The sequence below is a fragment of the Artibeus jamaicensis genome, unplaced genomic scaffold, assembly GCF_021234435.1.
Source record: "Artibeus jamaicensis isolate MK-2021 breed Jamaican fruit bat unplaced genomic scaffold, CSHL_Jam_final contig_1016, whole genome shotgun sequence".
Classification (NCBI taxonomy): Eukaryota; Metazoa; Chordata; class Mammalia; order Chiroptera; family Phyllostomidae; genus Artibeus; species Artibeus jamaicensis.
Window position 1 is genome coordinate 5,606,199 of NW_026521195.1, and position 23,928 is coordinate 5,630,126.

Here is a 23,928-nt window from a genome sequence, read left to right on the forward strand (position 1 = left end):
TTTGCCATCCCTCTCTAATGTTGGACCGTGTGAAATTACCCGTTAGGTGGATGGTTATTTGATAGGCTGAATCCCTGAGCAGCGCCGCTTCCCTCATCCGCTCCGACGTCCTTTGTGGCCCTAAGCGTTGTGTGTCAGAGGGTCAGAACTGGAGCCAGACTTGGAAGAAATGCACCTTCACTGAGCTGGTGGGACCATCAGACTGGCCGCACTTGAAGACTGAGGAGCTACCTGGTATGAAGCCTTCCTCAGGGTCTCGGTTACCAAAGCCATGGGAACCTGTGTGTGCTACATGAGTAGACGTGAGTTCTGTATTGGAAAAGGACCAAGAAGACCAATGAGGAGGTCGTTATTCCTGCAGAGTGGTCAGTTCTCTGGTAGTCTGGGAGCTTGGGACTCTGCCCAGCACAGGGTAGGAACAAATGAAGGGCAAACTGTACTGAATAATGAATGTGTGCCAGGTGCTGTTAGGGACACGTATTTACTTCACTGAAGTCTCACAACAACACTGTAGGGTAGACACTGTTATTGGACCCATTTTGCAGATGTGGACGCCAAGGCTCAGGGTTGTGAAGTAAGTTGTCCGGCGTTATAATAGACAGTAGAAGGCTAACTTGGAATCTGGATAAAGGCCATTTTCTCCTCCCACCCGAAGAGAATATCAAGGACACAGATGGTCCTTTCCCACCCTAGGCCCATGTTAGCCCTATGAAATGATCTTTTTTTTAAAAAAAAAAAATTAAGGCTGTATTTTATAGGAGAGTTTAAACTTCACAGCAAAGTCGAGGGAAGGAACAGAGACCTCCCGTGTGTCTCCTGCCTCTGCACATGCGCAGCCTCCCCCATTGTCAACCTTCCTCACCAGAGGGGTGCCTTTGTTACACCCGGTGGACCCACACTGACACATTGTAATCACCCCAAATCTCAGGTGTACACTAGGGTTCCCTCTCAGTGTTGTACACTCCACGGGTTTGGACAAATACGTGGAGACATGTAGTCACCACTATAATATCATACCGAGTATCTTCACGGCACTAAACATTCTCTGTGCTCTGCCTGTTCATCCCTCACCCCCCGAAAAATTTCTGGCAACAACCGATAAATACATTTTAAGTGACAAAAGTATTAAGATCTTTTGGCTTCACATTTGCATTTCTGGAATGCATTTAAAGAAAATAATCTTGTACAAGAGTGTACACATCGCTGAGCGAGGACGTTCATCGTGAGGCCCCCCTAACGTGCCATGAGGACATCTGGGTAATGGGAGGGGTCTGGACACAACACACGCGTGGCAGGGAGGCCAGGCCTCAGCTGCCTGGGCGCAAATGCAGATGCAGTGTGGAAGCTGAGCCTCTGCGCTTGGCAGCCTTACGCTCTTTTTGTTAAAGAAAGGGTTCCGAAATGAAGAAAAAGGTAGAGTCTTTGTGGAATATAGCACCTGTGAGATAATTGATCTCCCTAATGTTTAAGCACTCGCGCTACTCACCGTAGTGGCTGAGCCGGGGCACGCGTGGCCCGTGGGTACCTCCTATGGTGTAAGGGGGGCTCCGTTCATTCCAGGCGGCAGTTGGGGTGGGCAGGGCTGCTTCCTGGGAAAACCACAGCGGTCGCTGCTTGCCCACCATGCTCTCTTCCCCTGTGCATCTGTATCTTCAGGTACTTTTGCCAGTAGTAGAGTAATTAAGACAAATGTCCTAGTTCATCTTGCTTTCAAGGAATCCTTCAGAGTCTCTTACCTTCTTGGTTCTGCAAGCATCAGAGATTCAACAGAGACAGGCCTGTCTTCAGACAAGGAACAGGGGGCTCACCGGCAGGGCCTGTTTCCAGCTGAGCAGGGGCCTCAAACTCAGGCATGGTCCCCAATATGCACCAAGGAAGTTCAGGGGCACCATCACCTAGGAAACAGGAGTTTCCCTTTTAGTCTGGCAACGTGGGATGCCAGCCCTCAGCCCCACTGCAAGTCGCCCCTTTCATGTCCCCCGCCACCCACACCCGGATTCGGGGGCCTCATTCCTGGTACCAGGAGGGTAAGGAGTGGAGCCAGCGTGCCATGTGGGTGTGTGCAAGGGACATCCCTGTGTGGTGGGAGCTGGCTCCCTGTCATCTTATTCATCTTCTCCTGCTGGTTCTCACTCACAGTATTTACAGGAAGCATTGAGAGTGAATACTTGCCAAGTGATTTCCATAAACCTACAACTGAGGACATCTTCAGACACCCAACGCTCTGTAAATGCTTGTTCTCACGGTGCACAAAGCAGGTGATGCACTGTTTTTCTAGACAGATCTTTGCGCCGGTGGCTCTGGCCTGGTGAGAACTGGCTCCTCTATCTGTCCTGCGTCATGGCCCTGTCCCTCCCCCCGGGGCTGTCACACCTCAGGCATGGGCAGGGGGCTCAGTTTCTACCTGAGTTTCCTGTGCAGCTTAGATTCTGTGGGTGGCTACGTACTCCAGCTGCCAAGCAATGTCTGGGTCCCGAGAGAAGGAAAGGATGACGTTGGAAGTTGCTGGGAGAATCACAGAAGCCATTGTTCTGATAAAATCCACGGGGGAACAGAATGGGGAGTGGGGCCAACAGGGGCTGAGCAGATGACAGTAACTCAGTTAAGATGCCCATGAGTGTGCAGAAATAATAAATGGTGGAAGTTCTGTTGCTCAAGTCAGGCAAGTTGGTGCTCCCATAACGGACAGAGATGTCCCCTGGACTCTTGGGCACCGCCAGCCAAGTGAGAGGCCTGGCTTGCAGCCTATACTGTCCACCCACTTATCAGTCATGGTTTCATTAGTAAGTGACGGCTGCGTGACTCGGCTGCAGGGTGGCAAACTCACAGGTGGCTGACATGTGCATCCTACCCCAGGGGCTTGACTCCACCAGGTAGAGTGAGATGCATGTACTTTGACACAGTTTGGGGCAGAAAGTGACAAATGTGGTAGGAAAGGTATAGATAAGGTGGTGGAGTTCTAGAGGAGGGAATTGCGTGTAGTTCACCGGAGAAGGTGACATTGGGGTGGGTCAGAAGGAGGAGGGAGATTCAGACAGGTGCGGAAGTGGTAGTAAGGGTTGGAGGAGTGTCAGGGGAAGTGATTTCCATAAAAGAGCACCACACCTGGACAGACCCCCGTGGGAGGGCGTGTCCCACAGGGGAGAGCTCCTTGTTAGCAGATGTGGCCAAGATTTGGAATGCTTGTGTAGAATGCAATGTGATGAGAAGACATGCATTTCAAAGGCTAGGTTTATAGATGAAAAACTTCCTTTCCACATGCTATTAAGTTCAAGTAAATCAACATATGGCTTAATTTCATAATTAGATTTCAGTGAGTAATTGCCCCATTTTAGCTATTTTAATATGTGTATCAGAAATTATGTAATCGGAAGATGTTTCTGAAAATGTTGATTCATTATTGTCCAGAAAATGGTGATAGGAAATAGTTCTTGCTCCTCACCTTTGCCTCCCCTCAATTCCACTTACCAAACCAGAGTGAATTTATGAATCTGTAAGCTAAGTGGACAAACGAGGTGTGATCCAACTTACAGGAGTTTATTTTATCACTTGCTCCCCTACAATGTGTTTGTTTAGTAAAGCGAGTTATGTACCCAAATACATTTCAGACAATGTATGTTGCTTGTAGCTCGGCTTTAAGACAGCCATAACTGTTAAGACAGTAGTGACAATTTCCCCGTGAGAAATCAGCCTTGAGAAATGTCAAGCCCGATTTTCATCTGGCCATGACTGTCAGACATCAGCAACGTCCTGGTGTCTCTGCGTCCCACTGAAGGAGACAGAAGGCATTTGTATTCAGTGGTGTAGTGTTGAGGGAGTCAGACCTGCCCTGCGATCTGGTGATTTATGGCTATTATTGCCCAAGATGCAAAGGGGCTTCTCTGACTTCATTCAGGATCTTGCAATTCATCTTTATTACCTTCCGTAGCTCACCTCTGGTTTGCAATGTTAAACAGACACCTTTGGCGAGAGCCTGGAATCAGCGCCTCCTTCAAGGCTCACCCTTCGGGGAAAGCTCATCCTGCCTGCCCATCAAGTCTCACATGCAGAAAAGATTCGTCCTTGTAAAAAAAAAAGGCAAATAATACAGAAGTGTGTAAAAGAGGTTCATAGCGAGTGGATGTTTGCCTGCCTTACAAATCCCTTTGTTTCTTCCCAATAGATGGCAAGCACCCAAAGGTGGTATTTTGTTCACATATGTATTTTTAGCATCTAGCAAGTTATTTAGCAAGAACTGATGTACAAAGAAATACTTATAACGACTGAATCAGAGAGTACAGGAGAGAGTGGGGCTGGAATTTCAGCAGCAGATTTGGGGGGCGCAATTTCTTCCTTTTCAAACCGTGGCCTTGTCAATAGTGGCGGCAGCATTCCCTGGGCGACCCGGCTGCTGGAGCAGAATCTGCATTTTCACAGGGTCCTCAGGGGAGCTGGAGGGGCTTTCTGTTGGCGAAGGCCACACCTAGCAAGTGCCTGCAACGTAAGGAGCTTTCACAGCCAGCTGCAGGGAAGTGCTGGACGCTGCGGAGCCCTCGGCGTCGTGGGCACCTGTGGAAGGGCTCTGTGAGGCCTCGGGCTTCAGTCCCCTCTCAGAGTCAGGGTGGCTGTCACTGGGTGTCGTACTGGGTGAGCATCCTGGGCCATTTCTGAACTTTCACCTCCAGCGTTCCTCTCTGGTCATTCCCGAACCTTGGCTTGGAAACAAACATTCCATTCTTCCCATGAAACAGTTAAAAGCACAGGGTGGGAGTCTCGAGGCCGCCCGTGTGCTTGGGGAGTGGGCCCGTCACATTTTAACTGCTCCACAGAGGGCATGTGACTCGAGCTCCAAGGCACAGTTTTCTCATCTGCCCCGTGTCCTTCCTTGGTGGCTCTTGAGGACCGAACGCGTAGAACACTGGAGAGTTTGCACATGGTAATCACTCCATATGCATCCCTCTATTTTTATTCGAGGTCAAAGTCACAGAACATAAAATTAACTCTTATAGAGTGAGCTACTCAGCAACATCTAGTACATTCAAAATGCCGTGCAAACACGACCTCTGTTGAGTTCTAAGACATAGTTACTGTCACCCCAAAAGGAAACCCAGTACCCATCAGCTCCCCAAACCCACAAACCCCAGCCCGGGCAACTGCCAATCTACATTCTCTCTCTGTGCATTTTAACTCTTATTAATGATACTTTTTATCAGTCACAGAACCCCCCCCCCCGCCACCAAAATCAGATTAATTTCTTCTACCTCCTCTCATTGCTTTCTGTATCTTTAAAGGTTTGCTGGGGGTGTAGACATCGAATAATTTTAAATCAGTGGTTCCTAAGGTGTGGCCCCAGCTTAGCAGCCACCTCCGTCCCTGAGCACGGGTTCGAAATGCAGATTTGTGCTTTTACCCGGAACAACTAAAGGACAACGGAGGTGGGACCCAGCAGTCTGTGTTTTAATGTTTCCAGGTGATTCTTGTGTAAGCTCAAGTTAGAGAGCCACGGCTTTAAATACACAGGATGTCACTCTTCATGCCTGGAGGGAGGCCTGTGTGTACCTGCGTGTGCATGGGTCCCGTCGCTGGGCCCAGGAACACACGTACTGGCCTAAGGGAGGAGGCCTTGGAGCCCCATTTCTCTGTTGCGGTGACATCAGGGGCATGGAGCAGACACAAACACAAGTCACCCGTGCTGTGATTTGCCTTGTCCTTCCTCTGTGCTACCAGCTTCATCCTCAGAGGGAGCGAGCTTCACCGCAGGGGCTGCTGGGAGTGCCCGCGCATCTCGCTCACGAGTCGCTCTATATCAAAGTGCAGGCGGCATTTCTTTCTGGTTGATCAATGTTCAGTTCAAGGTCTATTACGAACCTCCAGGCTTTAATTACTACACCATTACCCAGTTGATTCCTTGCCATTTTATATTTATGGCTTTTATTATGCCTCTCTATGTGCAGTTGCCTGATTTTCTTCTGGAAGGATTTCACCTCGTTAGCTGGGCTTTGTACCATTTTTCTCGTTTGTCCAGAGTTTTATTTATCTCACTTCCCTGTGTGCAGTTTCTACTTTGTTTTCTCCCCAACATGACCTCTTGGGCATTCTTTCTCTCCATTTCCTGGGGTGCATTGTTCTCTTGTCCTTCGAAGCAGCTTTTAAAGTTTGACACAGTCTGCTTTGTGTGTCCCTTTCCTGGTCACACTCTCGCCCCTGTCGTCACATCTCAGCTGCATGGTGTCATTGGCCCTGTTCAAAGGCCTCGAGACTCACTTGTCAGCCTGGACACACCACAGGCAGCTGCCTCTCTAAATGGCCAATTAAGGCCCAGGGGAGGTGTGCGGGAGGAACGCTTTTCTTTTTGGGAAGAGAATGCTGCTAAAAATAGCATTGAAGTTTTCCTTGAAATACTTCACTAACACCCCCCCCCTCCCCCCCCAGTGCCTCAGAAGACTTCAGGACTCCATGTGCCTGCATTTTCTTTTTAGGCCCCACCCCAGGCCTGCTGAATCAGACTCTGGGGGGGCAGCCCAGCAGTCTGCGTTTACCCCCCAGGTGGTGCACATGTCAGTGCCATTTGAGTATGAGAGCCACTCTCCTAAAGAGGCGCTGAAAGAACCTGTCTGTGTCAGGAATAATATGTGTGCCACCCAAGTCCTTCCTTTGTCGAAGAGCAAGGTTAATAATCCCTATAGCAGTTGAGTTTTGTTTTCTGTGGTGTGTGCTCTTGTCACCAGCTGTGCCCCAGATCTGTAAGAGTATTTTGGTAAAGCAAATGGTAACACCCCGGAGCAAGACGCCATGTGATTATTATGACAACTGCAGATCCCTGGTCTTCATCACTGAGGGCTGAGCCTGTCTTGGGTGCTGAGAAGCCTTGACCTTCACTTTGTTGTGGCATCTAAGCTTTGCAATCCTTAGAAGGTAGGTGTTCCCATCCCCAGTTTTTTATTAAAAATTACATTTATTAGGGTGACATTGGTTAGTAACATAAGTTTGAAGTGTATAATCCTATAATATGGGATCTGGATATTGCATTGTGTGCCCACCATCCCAGGTCTAGTCTCCTTCCACCATCATTTTCACAGGAAAAAAGGAGAGGGAAGGAAAGTTACCAAGTCTTTCGGAGGTGGCTCCAGGAAACCGTTTCTGTCCAGAGCCAGGGTGCTGTCAACTCGTCTGTTACCATGTTAAGGACTTTCCTGATCAAAGCTCTATTACTATTTCACCCTCTCCGTTCTTGGTAGGAATAGGCATGTGTTTCGGTTGGAATCGGTAATCAAGACTGTGACCGCTGGGCCCACACCACCTAAGTTCCCGTGCTGGCTCTATTGATGTTGGTGTTACGTGACCCGGAGCAGATTATATAACATCTCTTGGCCTCTGTTCCTCCAACTGTAAGGTGGGAGGGTCCAGGATTTCTGTCAGGGGGTGGTACATGTGCCCTCAATGAGTCTCTCAGTGAAAGCACTAAAAATGAAGCCTGCTATTTTTCTTTTACTGCTCCCTGGGCTGCACCTTTAGAGTGAATTCCATTAGATTTCTCTACTTTGGAGGTCACTTCCCCTATCTGTAAAGGGGGGGGGGCTGTAGGTCAGATGGATGAGCAGCCTTGGGCTCTGTTTTGTCCTGGTTTGTTTTCCTGCTTGGCATACAGGCTGTAACTGCAGTGTTCTTTGTTCTCTGCCCATTTAGAATCATCATATTAGGGCTTGGGCATGTTTGTTTGATTTTATGAACTTGCTCAAATTCATGATTGCAATTAAGCTCCTGTGCAGCCCCCTCAAGGCAGCTCAGTGTTTTTCTTTCTTTTTCTTAAAAATATTTTATTTATTTATTTTTAGAGAGAGGAGAAGGGAAGGAGAAAGAATGGGAGAGGAACATCACTGTGTGGTTGCCTCTCATGTGTCCCCTACTGGAGACCTGGCCTGCAACCCAGGCATGTACCCTGCCTGGGAATTGAACCAGTGACGCTTTGCTTCACAGGCCCACACTCAATCCACTGAGCTACACCAGCCAGGGCAGCTCAGTGTTTTTCTAAGACTTCTCTCTGGTGCTTTGGGACTGATCACCATTAGCATTGGTGGGGACATAGGAAAAATGGCTCTTTCCTAGCGCCCAAGTCTCTGTGAGTGGACCCCAAGCCGGGCTTACAGTTTGACCTCAGAAGAGGTCTGGGTCTTAGGGATGTGATTTAAGGGCTAACACTTTATTCTGGGGTGTTCCATGGTTCTGTTCAATGCAGAACGACTCCTGTGTTGTCATGGGGTTGGAGGCTCGCTGATACTAATCAGGCCTGGTCTGTTTATTTGTTGATTTAACATGGAAGAACATTGGCAATTCTCTGGTGGGGTCAGGAGACAGGTTTCAACAGAGCTTGTGAGTTGACAAGACTCTGAGGACAGGGGTGTGCAACGGTGGCTGTCCAGTTTAGTATTGGGACTTGATCACTCAGTTCTCCAGGCCATGACTTGTTCTTCAGGGTCCTTGTGCCCTCTCTGTGCTCAGAGCATCCGTTTTCCTGTGGGAGGGTCCTGCTCAAACGTGAGCTCAGAGCAGGACATCTGTCTGATGTTTGTGATGGAAGTAGATGACCACCCTGTCATTCCATTGGCTTCTCATCACAGAACTCGGGGAGAGCCTCTGCTGCCTGTTATCCGTCCCAAGGCTGGTCCTCAGGAAGCAACTGTCAGTGCAGGCATGTTGTTGGTTCAGTGGCTGGTGAAAGTTTGCACATAACGTTGGCTCCGGCCACACAGGAAAAGGAAGAGGAAGGACAATAAAGGGGTAACAAACGCCACCTTGGAGTTCTGTTTTAGGCTCTTGACTTTTGCATTGTGATTTAATACACGTGACAGTCCTGTGAATAGGGCTTTAAGGAGCTTTGGCCCGTCTCACCAAGTGATGAGCTGCCTTGTGCGACCTCACCCTGGTCTTTCCCTGACTCTTCACAGCATCGATGCCTCTCCTAGGGTCTTTGTGGTGGAATTGGAGCAAGATGAACAATCCCTTCTCTTTGGAGAGAACTCAGTACTCTTTTTAAAATTTTTCAATTACAGTTTACTTTCAGTGTCATTTTGTGTTGGTTTTAGGTGTATAGCATAGTGGTTAGATAATTATATATATGATTTTACTGGTATATAGAATCTAAAGAATGAAATAAACAAAATTGAAACAGACTCATAGATACAGGGAGCAAACCAGTGGTTGCCAGAGGGGAGCAGGGTTTGGAGGGTTGGGCGTAAAAGGTGAAGGGATTGAAGAGTGCAAAACGATAGTTACAGGATAGTCACGGCGATGTGAAGAATCACGGGAAAGTTGCTTCATGTGATCCTCAGAGTCAAAGCAACAGGACAAAGAAGCCTCCGTAGATGAGAGGCGATAGGGGAAGCCCTCAAGTCTTACCTGGGGCTGCATACAGGGAAAGCTGAGGGCTGGACTTGCCCCAGGTGGGGAGTGCTCAGCAGAAGTGGAGGAAAGTGTATTAGGTACTGAATGCAGCCAGCAATGTGATGAGGAGAGGCTGAGAGATCAGGTGGCCCTGGGGGTCAGAGAAGGGGCAGTAGCAGAGCACAGCTGGTCTGGTACTCAGCATTTAATGGTCAGGCCCAAGTCAAATAGGTGCATTCGTGATCTGCCCTGATGGGAACTCAATATTTATGGAACTAAAGCCTGTGGGGACAGTTCACATCAGCTTTTGGTCACTCACCCTGAGAGATCGTTACCTATCTTCAGGGATAAATGAGATCAGACAGAACCTTATACCTTTGTCCAGGGGGTTCTGGGATTTATTGACTCACTTCAGTGAGACAGAGGACATTGATCAAAGTTCTCTTAGCCTCTTTGACATGAAACTGATTAAGTTTTATGGCAGCATGTACGTGAAGACAATTGTACGCTATAATGGGGCAGGGAGAGGTTTGGAAATTGAAGACTTTTAGAAATGGAATTCTGGGATGAGACTGACTTAGGCCAGCTCTTCCTTTTGGTTCAACATTTTTAATAGAATAATAAATACCTGCCTTATCAGTCTTATGGACTTATTGGAGATCGGTTCATAGGTATAAGTATATACACCCTGTAAACAGTAAAGTATTTGTATGTGTTATACTTACTATTGAACAAATGCCCAGTTTTTTATTTTATAAAACATGCAGATGGTTACAACTTTTTTAGGTATGTGTCGTATTCTATGATGAGTGATAATAGCAAGTTTCAGTGCTGTCTCCATTGTGGCTTTTGTTCCAGTGTGTTTGCTCTTCAAACTGAAGAGTGAGGAAAAAATAAAGATGAAAAATAGGCCTTGATATTTCTAAATGGAACTTCTCAAAATGTCTTAGGTGAACATGGTTAATGCCAGAATGTTGGAATTGAATACAGATACAGCAGTGTGTTAAATTTTAAAACAAGCTACTAACCAGTTTAAGACTTATTTCTCATTATTAATATCTAATTAGTAACATTCATCATCATAGTCTTTCCTAAAATATTTCTGTAGGAGCGTTGGCCTGAAAACCTATGCAGGTGACTTGAAGGATTTGTGTCTGCCTTATCTAAAGAAATCAGTCACGGAGGAGGGTTTATTTTTCTTGAGGCAGGTAAATATGATACGATAGATGGTAACTTAAAGAATAAAGAGTAGGGAGGGTTTCTCCAGACTGATTTACATATTAATTACTTAAATTACTCCTTAATTTAGTGCCTGCTAATAAACTGTGCCTTGGAAATGTTTCCAGAACATTTATTGGTGGCAGTAATTCTACCACAGTGTATGCAGATCACAGTCCCATTAAATATTGATGAGCTCATGAAATGTTAATAGGATGTTAATGTGAAATGCAGGGGAATGTCCTCCCGGGGAACTGGCTGGCAACTACCTGTCTCCTGTCTTTTATGTTTTGTCTTCTTGCTCTGTTTTTTTCATCCATTTCCCATCATCAGGACATGCGCTCCTTGATACGTGTGTATGGCTGTCTCAGAGACTCGATTTTTAAAAAAGAAATAAGGATTCCCTGATGGCTGGGAATTTCATTGTCCCTCTCTCCTGCTTTCCTGACTTGGAATTCCTGCCTGAAACCCGAAAGGATTCTTCTAGAAGGAGGAGGGGGATTCAGTCTCAGTCGAATGAGACTCTGTGCTCAGCAGATTGTCCCTAAGAGACCGTGAGGCGGGAACAGAACTTTTTTTTTAAGGTTTTATTTACATATTTTTAGAGAGAAGGCAAGGGAAGGAGAAAGAGAGGGAGAGAAACTCAATGTGTGGTTGCCTCTTGCACACCCACTACTGGGGACCAGGCCTGAAACCCAGGCATGTGCCCTGACTGGGAATCGAACCAGCAACCCTTTAGTTCACAGGGTCATGCTCAATCCACTGAGCTACACCACTCAGGGTGGGAACAGAGCTTTCAAGGATCCCTCAGGAGTTGCTCTCTTGTTGTGAGAGTAAAAACCAACCAACCCAAACCTGTGTTTCCTAAAGAGACTGCAAGGGGGAGTTTTTCCCATAAATCCCACGGACAGTAAAGGGCACGTGCATGGTGACATTCAGTGCATCGTTATGCATTGCAGTAGATGTTGCAAACTTGGGATGGTTCATCGTCCTCTCAGACAATCACAAGAATGATAAAGCAATCATGACGAAGTCTGCAAAAACAGCCATGATGCCTCAAGTGGTCGAGGAGACTGAAAATGCAATGAGGTTGTCATTACAGCTAGGTGTAAATGCCTTGCCGGAAGGAGCGTCCCACTTTGGGAAGGGCTGGTTTGTTGCTGGGGGCCTGTCAACGCATATAATAACTTGTGCCTCTGTGTGTGTGTAATGAGCGCGCGCGCGCATTATGGGCATGGTGTTTATGTAGAAAACAGTGGGAGCATGTTTTCAATAAAGTCCTGCTTCTCTGACTTTAAACAGTTCACACCATGCTGATCTCCCCCACATTTCTTCACGATTTGGAAACGTGTGTGTCAATAAAATTGCACCTTCTTTTACTGCCCTTCTTCCCTTTTCCCCCTTCTCCTTCCTTCTTCTTCCCGCCCTTTGAACATCGTTCCTTCAATCTCTCCTGCGAGTCTTTCTGCCTTTTGTGATTACTTACGACAATGTGCCCCAGGACTGCGCAGGCCCAGCCTGAGCTGCCCTCGTTTCTGTCGGGGACACGGCCCAGGCTTTCCAGAAGAACAGTGCTTTCTGTCCGCCTCCCTGCCGAGCACTCGCCACACATGTACATCTTTCTAAAACAAATCAGGTCACACCACTCACCTGTTTAAAACTCAGGGCTAGTCTGTCCGAGTCTTAGAATAACCCTCACACAGCCCTGGGGCAGTGGCTCTGGCCCACCTCTCAGGCTCCTGGCTTGCTCGGGCTCCCTCTGTCTCCAAACTGTGGCCCCACACACCCCCAGACTCCTCCCCACTGTATGCCAGGCCCTGTCCTGGCCTGCCCAAAACACGTTCTATTCAACTCAGGTGCTTTCCCCTTGACCCCTCTACCTGGAATGTTCTCTCTCCCAGACCCTAACTTACAAGTTCTTCCCATCCTTGGATTCCTGGCATTCACCTTGTTGTCTAAACTTCCCTACTCCAGCCTTCCCCTTCTCCTTTACCACCTTGGCCATAGCACCTGGGTGAACTTTGATCACCTCTTCTCCTACTATCTCCCTAGACTAGAATGAATGTTCCTTCATGAGGGCAAACCCTGGCCTGTCTTGTTCCCCACTTGACGGGGCCTGGGCGTCTTTCTGGTAGATAATTATTTAGCTCAGTTATTATTGTTTGTTGAATGAATAAACACAGCTCCATTCCTGCCATCAAAGGGTTCATAGCCTACGGGGAGAAACCACGCAGGCTGACACACTGCGTTACTGTAGGTTCTGTGGGCGTGGCTCTCCAGGTCCCAGACAATCCACCAGGAAGGCGGAAATGGCGTCAAAAGTGGATGAGCTGGGGATTCCTTTTGAGAACAAGTGAATTGTCAAGTTTAATGACTTTAATCTGGAATTTTGTTGTTTTATTTTACTTTTGTTTAACCCATAGGTAGAATGGCTTTCTTAGTTGTAGTGAGAACAAGGAACAGGAGAATTGACAAGGTAGACCACAGGGTTGAAGGACAGGGAAGGAGCTTCGCTTAGGGAATAAGTGGGACCAGCTGCTCAGGGCCCTCCTAACTCCCACTCCTCTCCTCTCTGATTTTCTTCACATTTTGTCTTTCTTGTTCGAAGTTGTTCTTACTGTGGGCTCACATTCAGGCAGCCCCTGCACTCACACCCGCCATGTGCTGTCAGCATGGTTGACCAGCCTCCCCCTTTCTTATGATCAGTCCTGGGGAAGCACTCCAGGGGTCCAGTTTGTGTCCCATGGCCCTCAGTGTAGTCCCACCAACTAAGGCCAAGCCTGAGATCTCGTAAGGACGAGGTGGCTTCCTCGGGAAGCCGGGAGCGGAAGTCCCGGGTGAAGAGTTGCTCTTCCCAGGAAAGGGGGACTGTGGCTGACAGGATGAGACAGTGATTAACATCACTTAAGTAAAAACGTCTCTACTGTGCTATTCTGAAAAACTCCATAGGCATCTCTGTAAGTGACCACACCACACAAAATCTCCTCTTCCAGGGTCCAAGAAGGCTGTAGGAGACTGGGAAAATGTGAGAGTTTTAGGTTCTCTGGCCTGAGAATGTACTTAGAGGAGAATTTTTGTCTGGCCCTGAGAACCTCGGTTGGGTGAGCTGGAGTGGGCCTGTTTCTCTGCCCCACGGAGCCCACGTCTTGGACGTTCCACCCAAACTCGTTCCCTGTGTGACCCATCCGCTCTCTGCTTACAGATTGTGCTTGAGAACAGCAGCCGGGAGGACAAGCACGAGTGCCCCTTTGGCCGCAGCAGCATAGAGCTGACCAAGATGCTGTGCGAGACCCTGAGAGTGGGCGAGCTGCGTAAGTACCCGTCCCCCTCACCCGCCCCAGGTGTGGCGCTGGGCAGCGGCCGAGTCCAGGGCTGTGCCCGACCTGCACCGCCGGCTCCCAGAGCGCTGACCGCCGCTCCCCAACACTAGGTGGCCCAGGATTGCAGTGCATGTATTTCTGCACGTCTGCTCTGAGAAGAGATGTCATTAAAATCTACGAGAATAGGAAAATGGACAGGCACTGTGACTGAACTTCAAGTCTTATAACAGTGAGTCTGTATTCAAACAGCCTTGCATTTATTTAATACTTGGTTAGGAAAATAGCCTACGAATTTCTTTTCCAGATGCCTGCTTTTTCACCTACCAGTAGATCATTTTCCTTTCTTTCTTCTGAAACCATTTTGTCTCCATTACATCATAGTAAAATGCCTTAATGAAATCTCTCCCAGTATTGCACTGGTTTAAAAAAGTGCTTTCTCTAAGAAAGAAGGAATTGTTGAAGTAAATGGAGAGCTGACCAGGAGCAATGTGCTCTTGGAGATATGCTTATCACTCTTTTTCTTCCTTTTATTACTAATTTTGGAGAAGACACCCAGAAAAAGAGGGCATAGTAATGCTCTTGCCTTTCGCCCATTGGCATAATTTGGCTGTAACCTGTCAAAGCGAGTCGGGTGGGAGCTGCCCAGCAGGCTGCCTTCCAGTCCCTCCAACGTCGGTGGAGCCGACACACACAGGAAATCTTTCCCTGTGGGCTCTTCCGCGTGGGCGCCAGAGAACACTGTTTATACCAGAGGAATGTTGGGTGTTGGGAATTACTGTGGAAGCATAAATATTCAGTCACCTGCTTGAGAGCTTAAAATAATGGTTTGAAATGATGAATGGGAAGAAATCCAACGATGGAAAAGGGGGTAATGTTTTATTTACAGTGTAGAACTGACTGCAGTACAGCTAAGGTAAATGAGAAAATTCAGAACTTAGGAAAAAATGAACAAGTTGAGCCTGTTTGTTAATAGGCACAGCAGACGTTACCCTCTTCCAATATTGCAGGGAAAGAAGCTGAAGTTCAGTACTAAGGAGCCCACATCCGCGTGTTTTACGTGGGCAGCCTAGCAAGCTGCCCTGGGAGGTTTCTGTGTCCATCTCCTTGGGTCTTGCTGATGCTCACATCTCAGTTAACCTGGAGCCTGGGTCCTCCGCCTTATTACACCTCCTGGTTGAGATTTATGTCTGCTGTTTGGCTTACCGTGTGTTCAGTGAAAGGATGAAGGTTCTGACTCAAACCAATTCCACTGGTTTTTTTAGTCGGATAACTTGTCTATTTCACATCAATCTCAGTTTCTTGGGGAAAACTGTAGAAAGTCACTGGCTGACAAGTACTGCCAACCATCTAAGATCTCCAGAAACCAGAGACCCGTCATGCTCCACATGGCTGGCACATCTCAGGTCCCGGTCATAGCCCAAGTGGTCCTTTCCTTGCCCTGCCCTCATCCCATCCTTCCAAGGGCCTGCTCGGGCTCGCAGTGCTCACCCTGGTGGCAGCAGAAGAGACCCTCTGTTTTGCTTTGACTGCTGTCTCCAGCTTCCTGCTCTTCCCTGTCCAACAGTCATGTGTCTCTAATGTTCCAAGTTAACACAGAGATATGGTGGAGGACAGGGAGGATGTTGGGAAGAAAGGGCATCTAGGTTCTCTCTCTGCCACATCTTTACGTCCTTGGTAACATACAACTTCACTGTGCTCCTACCGCCCCACCTTTTATACTACCATACAGTGTATTTACTATGCTTTATAAAATGTAGTGTCATGCTGCCAGCTGCAGCCTCATGCATCGTATTTACTGAGTCTCTTGATTGCATCATTTCCTCTGGTGCTTGATTTACTCCACATTGTGCTGTGCAGCAACATCCTGTAGGGGCGTGTAGCCTGGGAGCAATAGGCTGTACAGTGTAGCCGAGGTGTGCAGTAGGCTAGACCATCTAGGCTTGTGTAAGTGAACTCTGATGTACTCAGTGAGAAAATTGTCTAATGACATGTTTCTCAAAATGTCTCTCCATCTTTATAAGCAGAGCAGGGCTGTGCTTGTGTTCATTTTGGCCTGATCATAGGTAACTTCAGTGGCTAAAATTGCAGTCGTGGGAGTTAAAGAGGTACCTGGGAAACAGATAATATTCACCCCAAGGGCACCGACTTGGAAAAGATGGTCACATTCCAGGCAGTGTGAGAACAGAGTGCATGTGGATCAGGGGAGCCCCACCTGGTGGGGGGTGGGGGCAGCTTCTGAGCAGACAGTGTCGCTCAGGGTAATGTAGGCTCCATAGTTTAGAAGTTGGGGGTTGGGGTGTAGAGCAACCCTCCTGGCCTTCCAAGAACCTGGCAGTCAAGCCAGCTCATGTGAGCTGAGATGGCTGAGTGGGGATGAAGGCAGAGGCCTGGGAATCTCTGGAGGTGCCCCAAGTGTAAGAGCCCTGGAAGCTCTTTCACACCCTGCCTTCTACTGGAAGGGTGACTGTCAACATTCTGCCCTAGTCGCTCAGCCCCCGGCCAAGCCTGGTCTCTGTGGTGAGGCTGAGCTTGGACAATCGGGGCCTGACACATTCGTGGCATGGGCCCTTCACCCAAGATGACAAATGCACTTATTCATGCATTCCATAACAATCTATTGATTACTTAGAGTGTGCCAGGGACTGTGAGAGACCTAAAGGCATAAAGGGGAATGAGATATGGACCCTGTGCCCCAGAAATTTTCACTTCAGAAAGTGTATGAACAAGTTGGGACTGATAATTTTTCCTGTTAGTTGTAAGTCACTTTATATGTATATATGTACACATATATATGCTTGTATATATATATGTACGTATAAATAAATATGTGTGTACGCATGTGCATACATATGTATTTAAATGCCTGTTACCAGTTCTAAAGCCTAATTTCACAGTGTTTAAGTTTTGATAGTTTAAGTTTTCAGGTTGACCTGTTGCTTGGTGCCTATTGCAAAAGCCGTTCTGGAAATCTTGCAAGGCTAACAAAAGACTCCTATGTTTCCAGAGCCAACGTGCCCACATGAGTTGTTTTCTGCTCATAAAATATTAAAGGACTACTCCACTCCAATTGAGTATTAGATGTCAGATGATGAAACACCTTGTGGTAAGAGGGAAATTGCTTTTTAATGGATTGCCTCGTGCCCACTGCCATATTAAATAAGTCACTAACATAAAGGCCGAATCTGAGCACACCCTTATGTTGCAGGGGATGTCTATTTTTCTTCTGGGAAAATTAGTTTTGCAAGCAAATCCATCATCTTTTGGTTTGCTTGTGTCTGCTTTTCTCCTTTTCTAAGTTCATGGTCCTTCTCAGGTTTGTGACAGTAACAGACTCAGGAGATCATAACCATGTCAGATCAGTAAGCAAGTGCTGAGACCAAAGACACACCCACCCAAAAATCTAAAGGACATATGCAAAAGTGGAACAATTCAGTTTTCTGGAAATGTTTTGTCTTTTGGTTTAAACCTAAGGTCTTATGAGGAAACTCACTTCTGAATTACCAAGTACATTGTGGGGTCTAAAGCAAACATTTAATGTTCAATTAAACAACTGATACCAAGTGTTTATGTGCAGGTTTTTTTAGATTACTTTTTAAAAGTACTTGTGTTATGGTTTCCAGTTATTGACATTGCAAGAGGCCAGTGTGTGATGGTGTGCTATAAAAACAATGCCTATTTACTTTCTCAGAGCACTGCATCAGAGTTATTTAACTGAAGCCCATAATACCCACAGGAGTTAATTAAGATCAATGGCATCTCTGTTTAATGATGAAGAGAACACTTGCACTTACTGCATATTGTCCAGCGTCCCTGAGACCCACTTGGTGTTCAGGAGGCCCAAAGAACAGCGTAGGAAGAGGAGGGCAAGGCCGGCGGTTGCATCTGGGAACCTGGGTGACCATCGTTAAGTCACAGCTAAGCCGCACATTGGATGACTTGCTGTGCGCTTCTTCTCAGTTCTGCGCTTCGGGTTCCTTACCTGCAAAATAAGCTGAGTCCTTGATGCAGATAGTTGTTGGAAGGATGTGGATGTTGCTTTAGTTGGAAGATGGACACTTCTGCAAGAGAGACTCTCACGTTCCATAAACAAACCCCAGGTTAAGCTAGGGAGGTGTAGAGTGCTCCAGCATCAATGACAGCTGGAACCAGGACCTGGAACAATGTCCCTTGTTTCTTCGCTCTCTGCATCCTGACTAAAATGATTCTTTTTTCATCTGCTTCCTTCAGGAGGTTCTTTTGAGAGCAAGGCACTTATTTTCCTTTGGTGTTGGTTTTAAAAATTATAAAGAGGACTGTTTGTGGACCTAGGTATGGTCACAGATCCCCATGACCTGAGTTGTATAATTGGCAGCCCCACTTAGAAGGAGAAGATTAAAAGCAAGGGAAGAGCAAGTCTTCAGAAGAAGAGGCATACTTGTATGCAGGGGGTGGGGTCAGGGACGGGGAGGTGGTATAGCGTAGACAAACCCGTAGATGGTCCGCGTGGATGTGGAGTCCTTCTGAAGATGCAGCCCGGGGCTAACAACCAGTACTTGTCATTTTTGTGATTATAGTACTGTCCTCAAAGCAGTCAGTTGTTGAGGGATACAAGGAAAATTGGGTTTCTGTTACAAATAGGGCAATTACTTATCTTTTGAATATGTAGCATCTAGCCTAGTTATATTCCAAAGTTAGGTAGAGCTAGGGTAAAGAACATTTTTTCTTGTCTCTCATTCATTCATTCATTGACCCACTCAATAACTGTAGGGTTCTTTCTCTATAAGTCACGGTGACATGGACTTAGAACACACCCTTCCATCCTCACGCAGCTCACATGCTCACTTGAGAGTCCTTCACATGAAAACATTTTGCATCTGTAGCATTTCATTCAAGTTATATTAGTGTCGTTAGGAGATGGTGTTTGGTCCTTTTCCTCCATGGGGAGCTGGGCAGGCTGAGGAAGGGAGAATCTTGGCAGATGTGACACAGAATCATGAAGACGAGAAAAGGACCTGGCAGGTACAGCATGCGTGCAGTGAGCAGGGGCTGCTGAAAATTCCAGTCCATGGAAAGACCAGGAGGTTCCGAGAATTCTCCATCCATCTGGCTGAAGCAGACAGCCCAAGGGAGCAAGCAAACGGCCAGCGTGAGAACGTGCATTGAATGTTATACCTTCAGAGCTGAGCAGGCCCTCGGGTTGGTTGGCTGTTCAGTGATGTTGTCGAGGAGCCACGTCCTTTCCATCTATCGGTCCTTTCCACCCTTGGTGCGTCACATGGTCCTTAAACTGGCAGCAGAATGGAGGCTACCGTGGTCAACAGGAGCAAGAGGCGGTCCCACCTGGTGAGCCTCTTTTAGGTGTGTGGAAATATTTCCGAAAGCACTTCAGCAAACTTCCTCTGATGTCTGATTATCTAACATCGCGGCCTGCTCCTGTGCCTAACCCAGGCACTGATGAGGGGAATGGAACCTTCTGGAAGTCAGACCTCAGGAGGTCGTGAGCTGCTCCCTAGACTGGAGCTGAAACCAACCCTTCCTGAGTACATGGCCGCAGAGTGGTAGGTAGCTGAAGAAAATTGGGGTTTGTGAAGATCAGGAAGATAGTTTAATTCTGTCTCTTTACTTAAAAAAGTCTTTTCTGCATTTTCCTTACTGCTGCAGAAAACGATAACAAACTAAGTCAGTGTCCAGCCCTCTGTCATTTTGCCTTTACTGGGAGTTGGGGAAATGCATTGGTATTTTTTTAATGGAGCAATATCAAAGATGGCAGAAAATGGAAATTGAAGTTTTATTATAATTTATTTTATTTTTCATAATTAAGATGCCTGGCATCCACCGCGTACCTTTCCTGTTAGCACATGGCTATTTCCACATCCTCAGTTAGGCTTTATTTGGGGTGGGGGGGGTTATTCTCAGGTGTATTTTGAAGGGCAGAATGTACATGCAGTTGTAATTTGTACCTCCATCTTTCTCAGAAACAATTTTTGCCATCTTCACCTCTTAGGCTATTCTAATCAGGTTAAAACTTCATAACTTGTTTTTTAACTTTGTTTAAAAAACAAAACAAGCACAGAAATCAAAAAAATCATCCAGTATGAAAATGTTTGGCACTTCCTTACTTTGTCTTTCCCTGGCGATATTTATCATCACACGCTGCGGTGCTGCGTGCGGCACCTGGTGTAATTCATCACACGGACGTCTCTGCTTTAGCGAGTAAAAATAGCACCGATGAGCGATCGAGGGACTGGCAGAGCAGCAGCCGGCAGGGCAGCACTTGACTCTGGGACACCAGGGCATTTGTGCTTTGAGAAGGGCCATCCACCACTTTCACTCTTAGAACATCCTGGCTTAGAAAACTCAAGAACCTCCGCTTTTAACAACTGAGCCTCTTAAGGCCTTCCTGTTTCTTAACACAGGCTGGTACCCACGCTCCGTGGAAAGCTGGAACCTCTCGGATCTTGACTTTATGTTGCCTGTTCCTGTTCCGCTTCTACTTTCATGTTCTACGTCATTCTTACGTTTAAAGGGGAAAAAGAACAACAGAAGCAGAACAAAATAGCGTAGATGTTCAAGGCCTGAGCTTGGCTTTAGAAAAGTTGCACCCACTTTCGGCTGACATTAAAAATGCCGTAGAAGAGAGCAAGAAATGTATTCCGGAGTGCTTGGTTAGCGTGATGAGAAACTGATAAAGGGATATATAAAAGTATTATCACGGGCAGGAGGAGTGCCTGGAAAATTCTCGCTTTCAGAATCTGAAGCCCTGGGTGGCAGGCCTAACTGATGGAAGAGTTTTTGTCAAGACGGTTAGGCATTTTTCTCTCTGTGCTACCATTTGTAATATGCGGTATTAACCTCATGACCATCACCGTTCCCATCCTCCTCCTCCTTCTCCCAGACTCAGCTGAGAAAAGGCAGAAAAATCTTCTGTTAACTGGAAACTGCTTCTTGGTGAAGGACATAGTAACCCAAACACACACAGAGGCAAAGACACTGAGCTACAGGGTCTTCGCCTCTTTCTGTGCACTGAGTGGCTATCTTGAGACTAGAAGTTGCATGGTGGTTGGTTGGTGTTGGGGAAGGCAGTACGTGGAAATGCTTCTAAAAGCACCATGTCCTGTTTCTCTCCATGGGGAGTGATAACTGAGAGAAATCAAATTTGGCAGGGAAAAGGAGACTGTGGCAAGCACATCTCAATTATAAGTGGATGAAAATAATGTATATTTGTCATCGGCTCTGTTAGGACTCGCTTGTATTTACATTGTTTCTGAGGCCATACATGGCATCCTTTCCTGCTGTCTCTTAAGTTACAGATGGAGAAGGCAACCTGGGGATTTGCCTCCCAATGAGGAGAGACCCAGACGCCCACTCTCTTGTCCTTCTGTCCTGCGGGGTCACCTGGGGGACTGTGCTGGTCCGTCGTCTGACACCCGTGGTGGAGGGCACCACAACCTCCTCTGAAGTCCTGGAGTGCTTCCTCTGTGCCTTTGTCATTCTACTTTCTACTCTTCACTAATAAGCGTTTCCTTTAATTCACAGCCCCTTCCCCCTAACAGCTGAAGTGGCTTGTAGAGAAGCATAATAATAATTCAAAAATAAATAAATGGTGAAAACAAAGGCACAGAAAAATAAAACAAAAAATTTGATTATGAATGTTTACAAAGTACCTGTCACAGAGGCCTTCGTATTCCTCCGTCAGACTTTCAACTTGGCTCAAAGGTTTGCTTGTCCTGGGGAAGTGGCAGGAGCTCAGGTGCCGAGTGCAGCTGGGCTTGTGTCTCCCATGAGTGAGTGTGATGAGCTGGCCCAGGCACCAGTGTCAGCTGACGCTGCAGAAGTAGCTGAGAGCATGTCACGCCACTTGTTAAAGATGATGGATTACGAGGTGGACGCATTTTTAACATTTTTTTTAAAGAAAGCTACTATAAAGCAACATTCTAATATTTTAAATGGTGATAACCAAATGGGTTTCCTAGTAAAAACTAAAACTAAAGCAGAATGATACAGGGAGCGAAGATTCACCATTATTATTTCTCTTTGATCTGGAAGACAAACAAATACAGGCATAGTTCCGTGATAGGAACAAAGTATTTTATTTTATAAACATAAAAGCGTAGTTATCTAGAAATCCCTGAAGAAGCAAAGAAAAGGCTGTTAGAATTAATGAAATTCAGAAGAGTAGCTACGTAGCGGAGAAGCAAAACTTAGTAGCATTTTTATATGTCAGTAGTAATTAGGTAATTATAAAATGCATAAGAGGGAAGTTTTTTTTAGCCATGACAATAAAAATGTAAACTGTTGCAGAATAATTGCAATAGAAAACATCTTATGGGAAGAAAACTGTAAGACTTGACTAAAATATACAACACAAGTGCCAAATAAATAAGCAAGTGTTACCCCAGGTGGGACAACATTAGCATCGTGATGAGGATGGAGGCTCCCCCAACCAAGTGCAGGGACTCACCTCCCCTCCCAAACTTCGGACGGGAAAGAGGGTGGAGACTCCCATCTGGCTGCAGAGTTCATCGGGAAGAATACGAGGTGAAAGGCGGTGTGGAAGACTGATAAAGAAGAGTGACGAAAAATAAATGGAAATAAAAGTGTATTTCTTTTTAAACAGCACTGCCTGCAGGAAAGGCCGGAGCACTCGCTCCTACCTACCGCTCACCCCGGTTTACCTCTCATGTTAACGTTCCGCCCTGTTTGTGTTACCATCCTTGCCACACACATACACATTCACACCTGTTATTAAAATAGGAAAAACATGTTCTTATGGCAGAAAAGCATTTTAATATAATTTGAGGGGGAAAGTCAAAAGGAATAAATCAGAATGATTTCATATTAGATCCAGCTCTGGCCTGTCGTCCGTGAGAGCAGAGGTGCCACTGGCGCTGCAGGGCACCAGGCTTCTGAGAAGCCCTAGGGGAGGCACAGGACAAGGGTCCTGCACAAGGTATCGGGCACCGGCAGTGTCAGGAGCATGGCTTGGGACCCCTGTGCCCCCTTGAAGGTCTGGGGGTGGGGGCAGCTCCCTGCTCCCTGGCCTCCCCAGCGCAGGTCAGGCAGGGCAGACTGATGGGGCTTACATGCGCCTTTTTTTCTGTTCTGTTTCACCTGCGCCCTGTGGGTATGTATGTGAGGAACTGGGACTGCAGGACATGCAGCTGCTTTTCTAAGTAGAAATGTCATTAAAACAATCGTACAAGTAACATGATTTCCATGGTGAAGGAGGCCCTTTGCCTGGGTGGCCCCTTGACTCCTCATCTGTGAAGTCCACCTAGGATGAACATTCCACTCCCAAAATGTAATGTGGAGAAACCACCTCCTCTAGTTCGACACACTGGGGTTTGGACCCTCCGGCTGTTCTTCCTCCAGAGCAGTTATCACCCCCCACTGGCAGGTATTGTTGGGTTGGGACCTGTCACTGCCGGCCATGAGCTCATAGGGCCTAGGGTTATGTGAATGTAGAATATTACTCGCAAAAAGCAGCATGGAGTTAGAGGGCAAGTGTGTCGAAAGGCTGGAAGATTCAAATTGAGGTCAAGGAGAAAAAACTAGATCCCCTCCACCCAAAACAAAGGAATCCAAACAACAGGAGTCAGTCCGGCTGTCAGGCCGCACTGAAATGGCTCTGAAATGCTAACCTGTGAGGTTTTTAAAGCTGAATGTTCGTGAGTAAACAAATACAGACAAGCAAACAAAATAACCCCCAGAAGCATACCCACAACTTTGGTCTTTAACACACACCTCTGTGGAGGCTGCAGCTTCCCATGGTGGCAGTCCCACCCCCCACCCCGCCGGGGAGTCCCCAGTGGCCACAGGGGAGTTGAGCAGAGGACAGAAAGCTCCAGGACGCATTCACAAACTCGCCATCCTTAACCGGAAGCCTTGGGGTGGACAGGTTTTCCTGCAGGTTAGAGTAGATTAGGATGTAAATGCCAGGGGAGTTTCTTAGCTCTGGGTACTTGAACTTCAATTAAAACCACTTGCTGATTTAAAGCTAAGTAGAAAGAATTAATTAAAAAACAACGACAACAACAAACTCTACTGCCAT

At 46.9% G+C, this 23,928-nt stretch overlaps 1 protein-coding gene across 5 annotated transcripts in view; it reads left to right on the forward strand.

The window, feature by feature from the left end:
* The window catches only part of ELMO1 (engulfment and cell motility 1), a 469,444-nt gene that overhangs the window by 250,380 nt on the left and 195,136 nt on the right, over positions 1 to 23,928 (forward strand). For all 5 annotated transcript variants that reach the window (XM_053661620.1, XM_037126577.2, XM_037126578.2 and 2 more), the window contains one exon: positions 13,781 to 13,889. In XM_053661620.1, the coding sequence (XP_053517595.1) occupies positions 13,781 to 13,889 (109 nt within the window). The remainder of the gene's footprint in view (positions 1 to 13,780; positions 13,890 to 23,928) is intronic.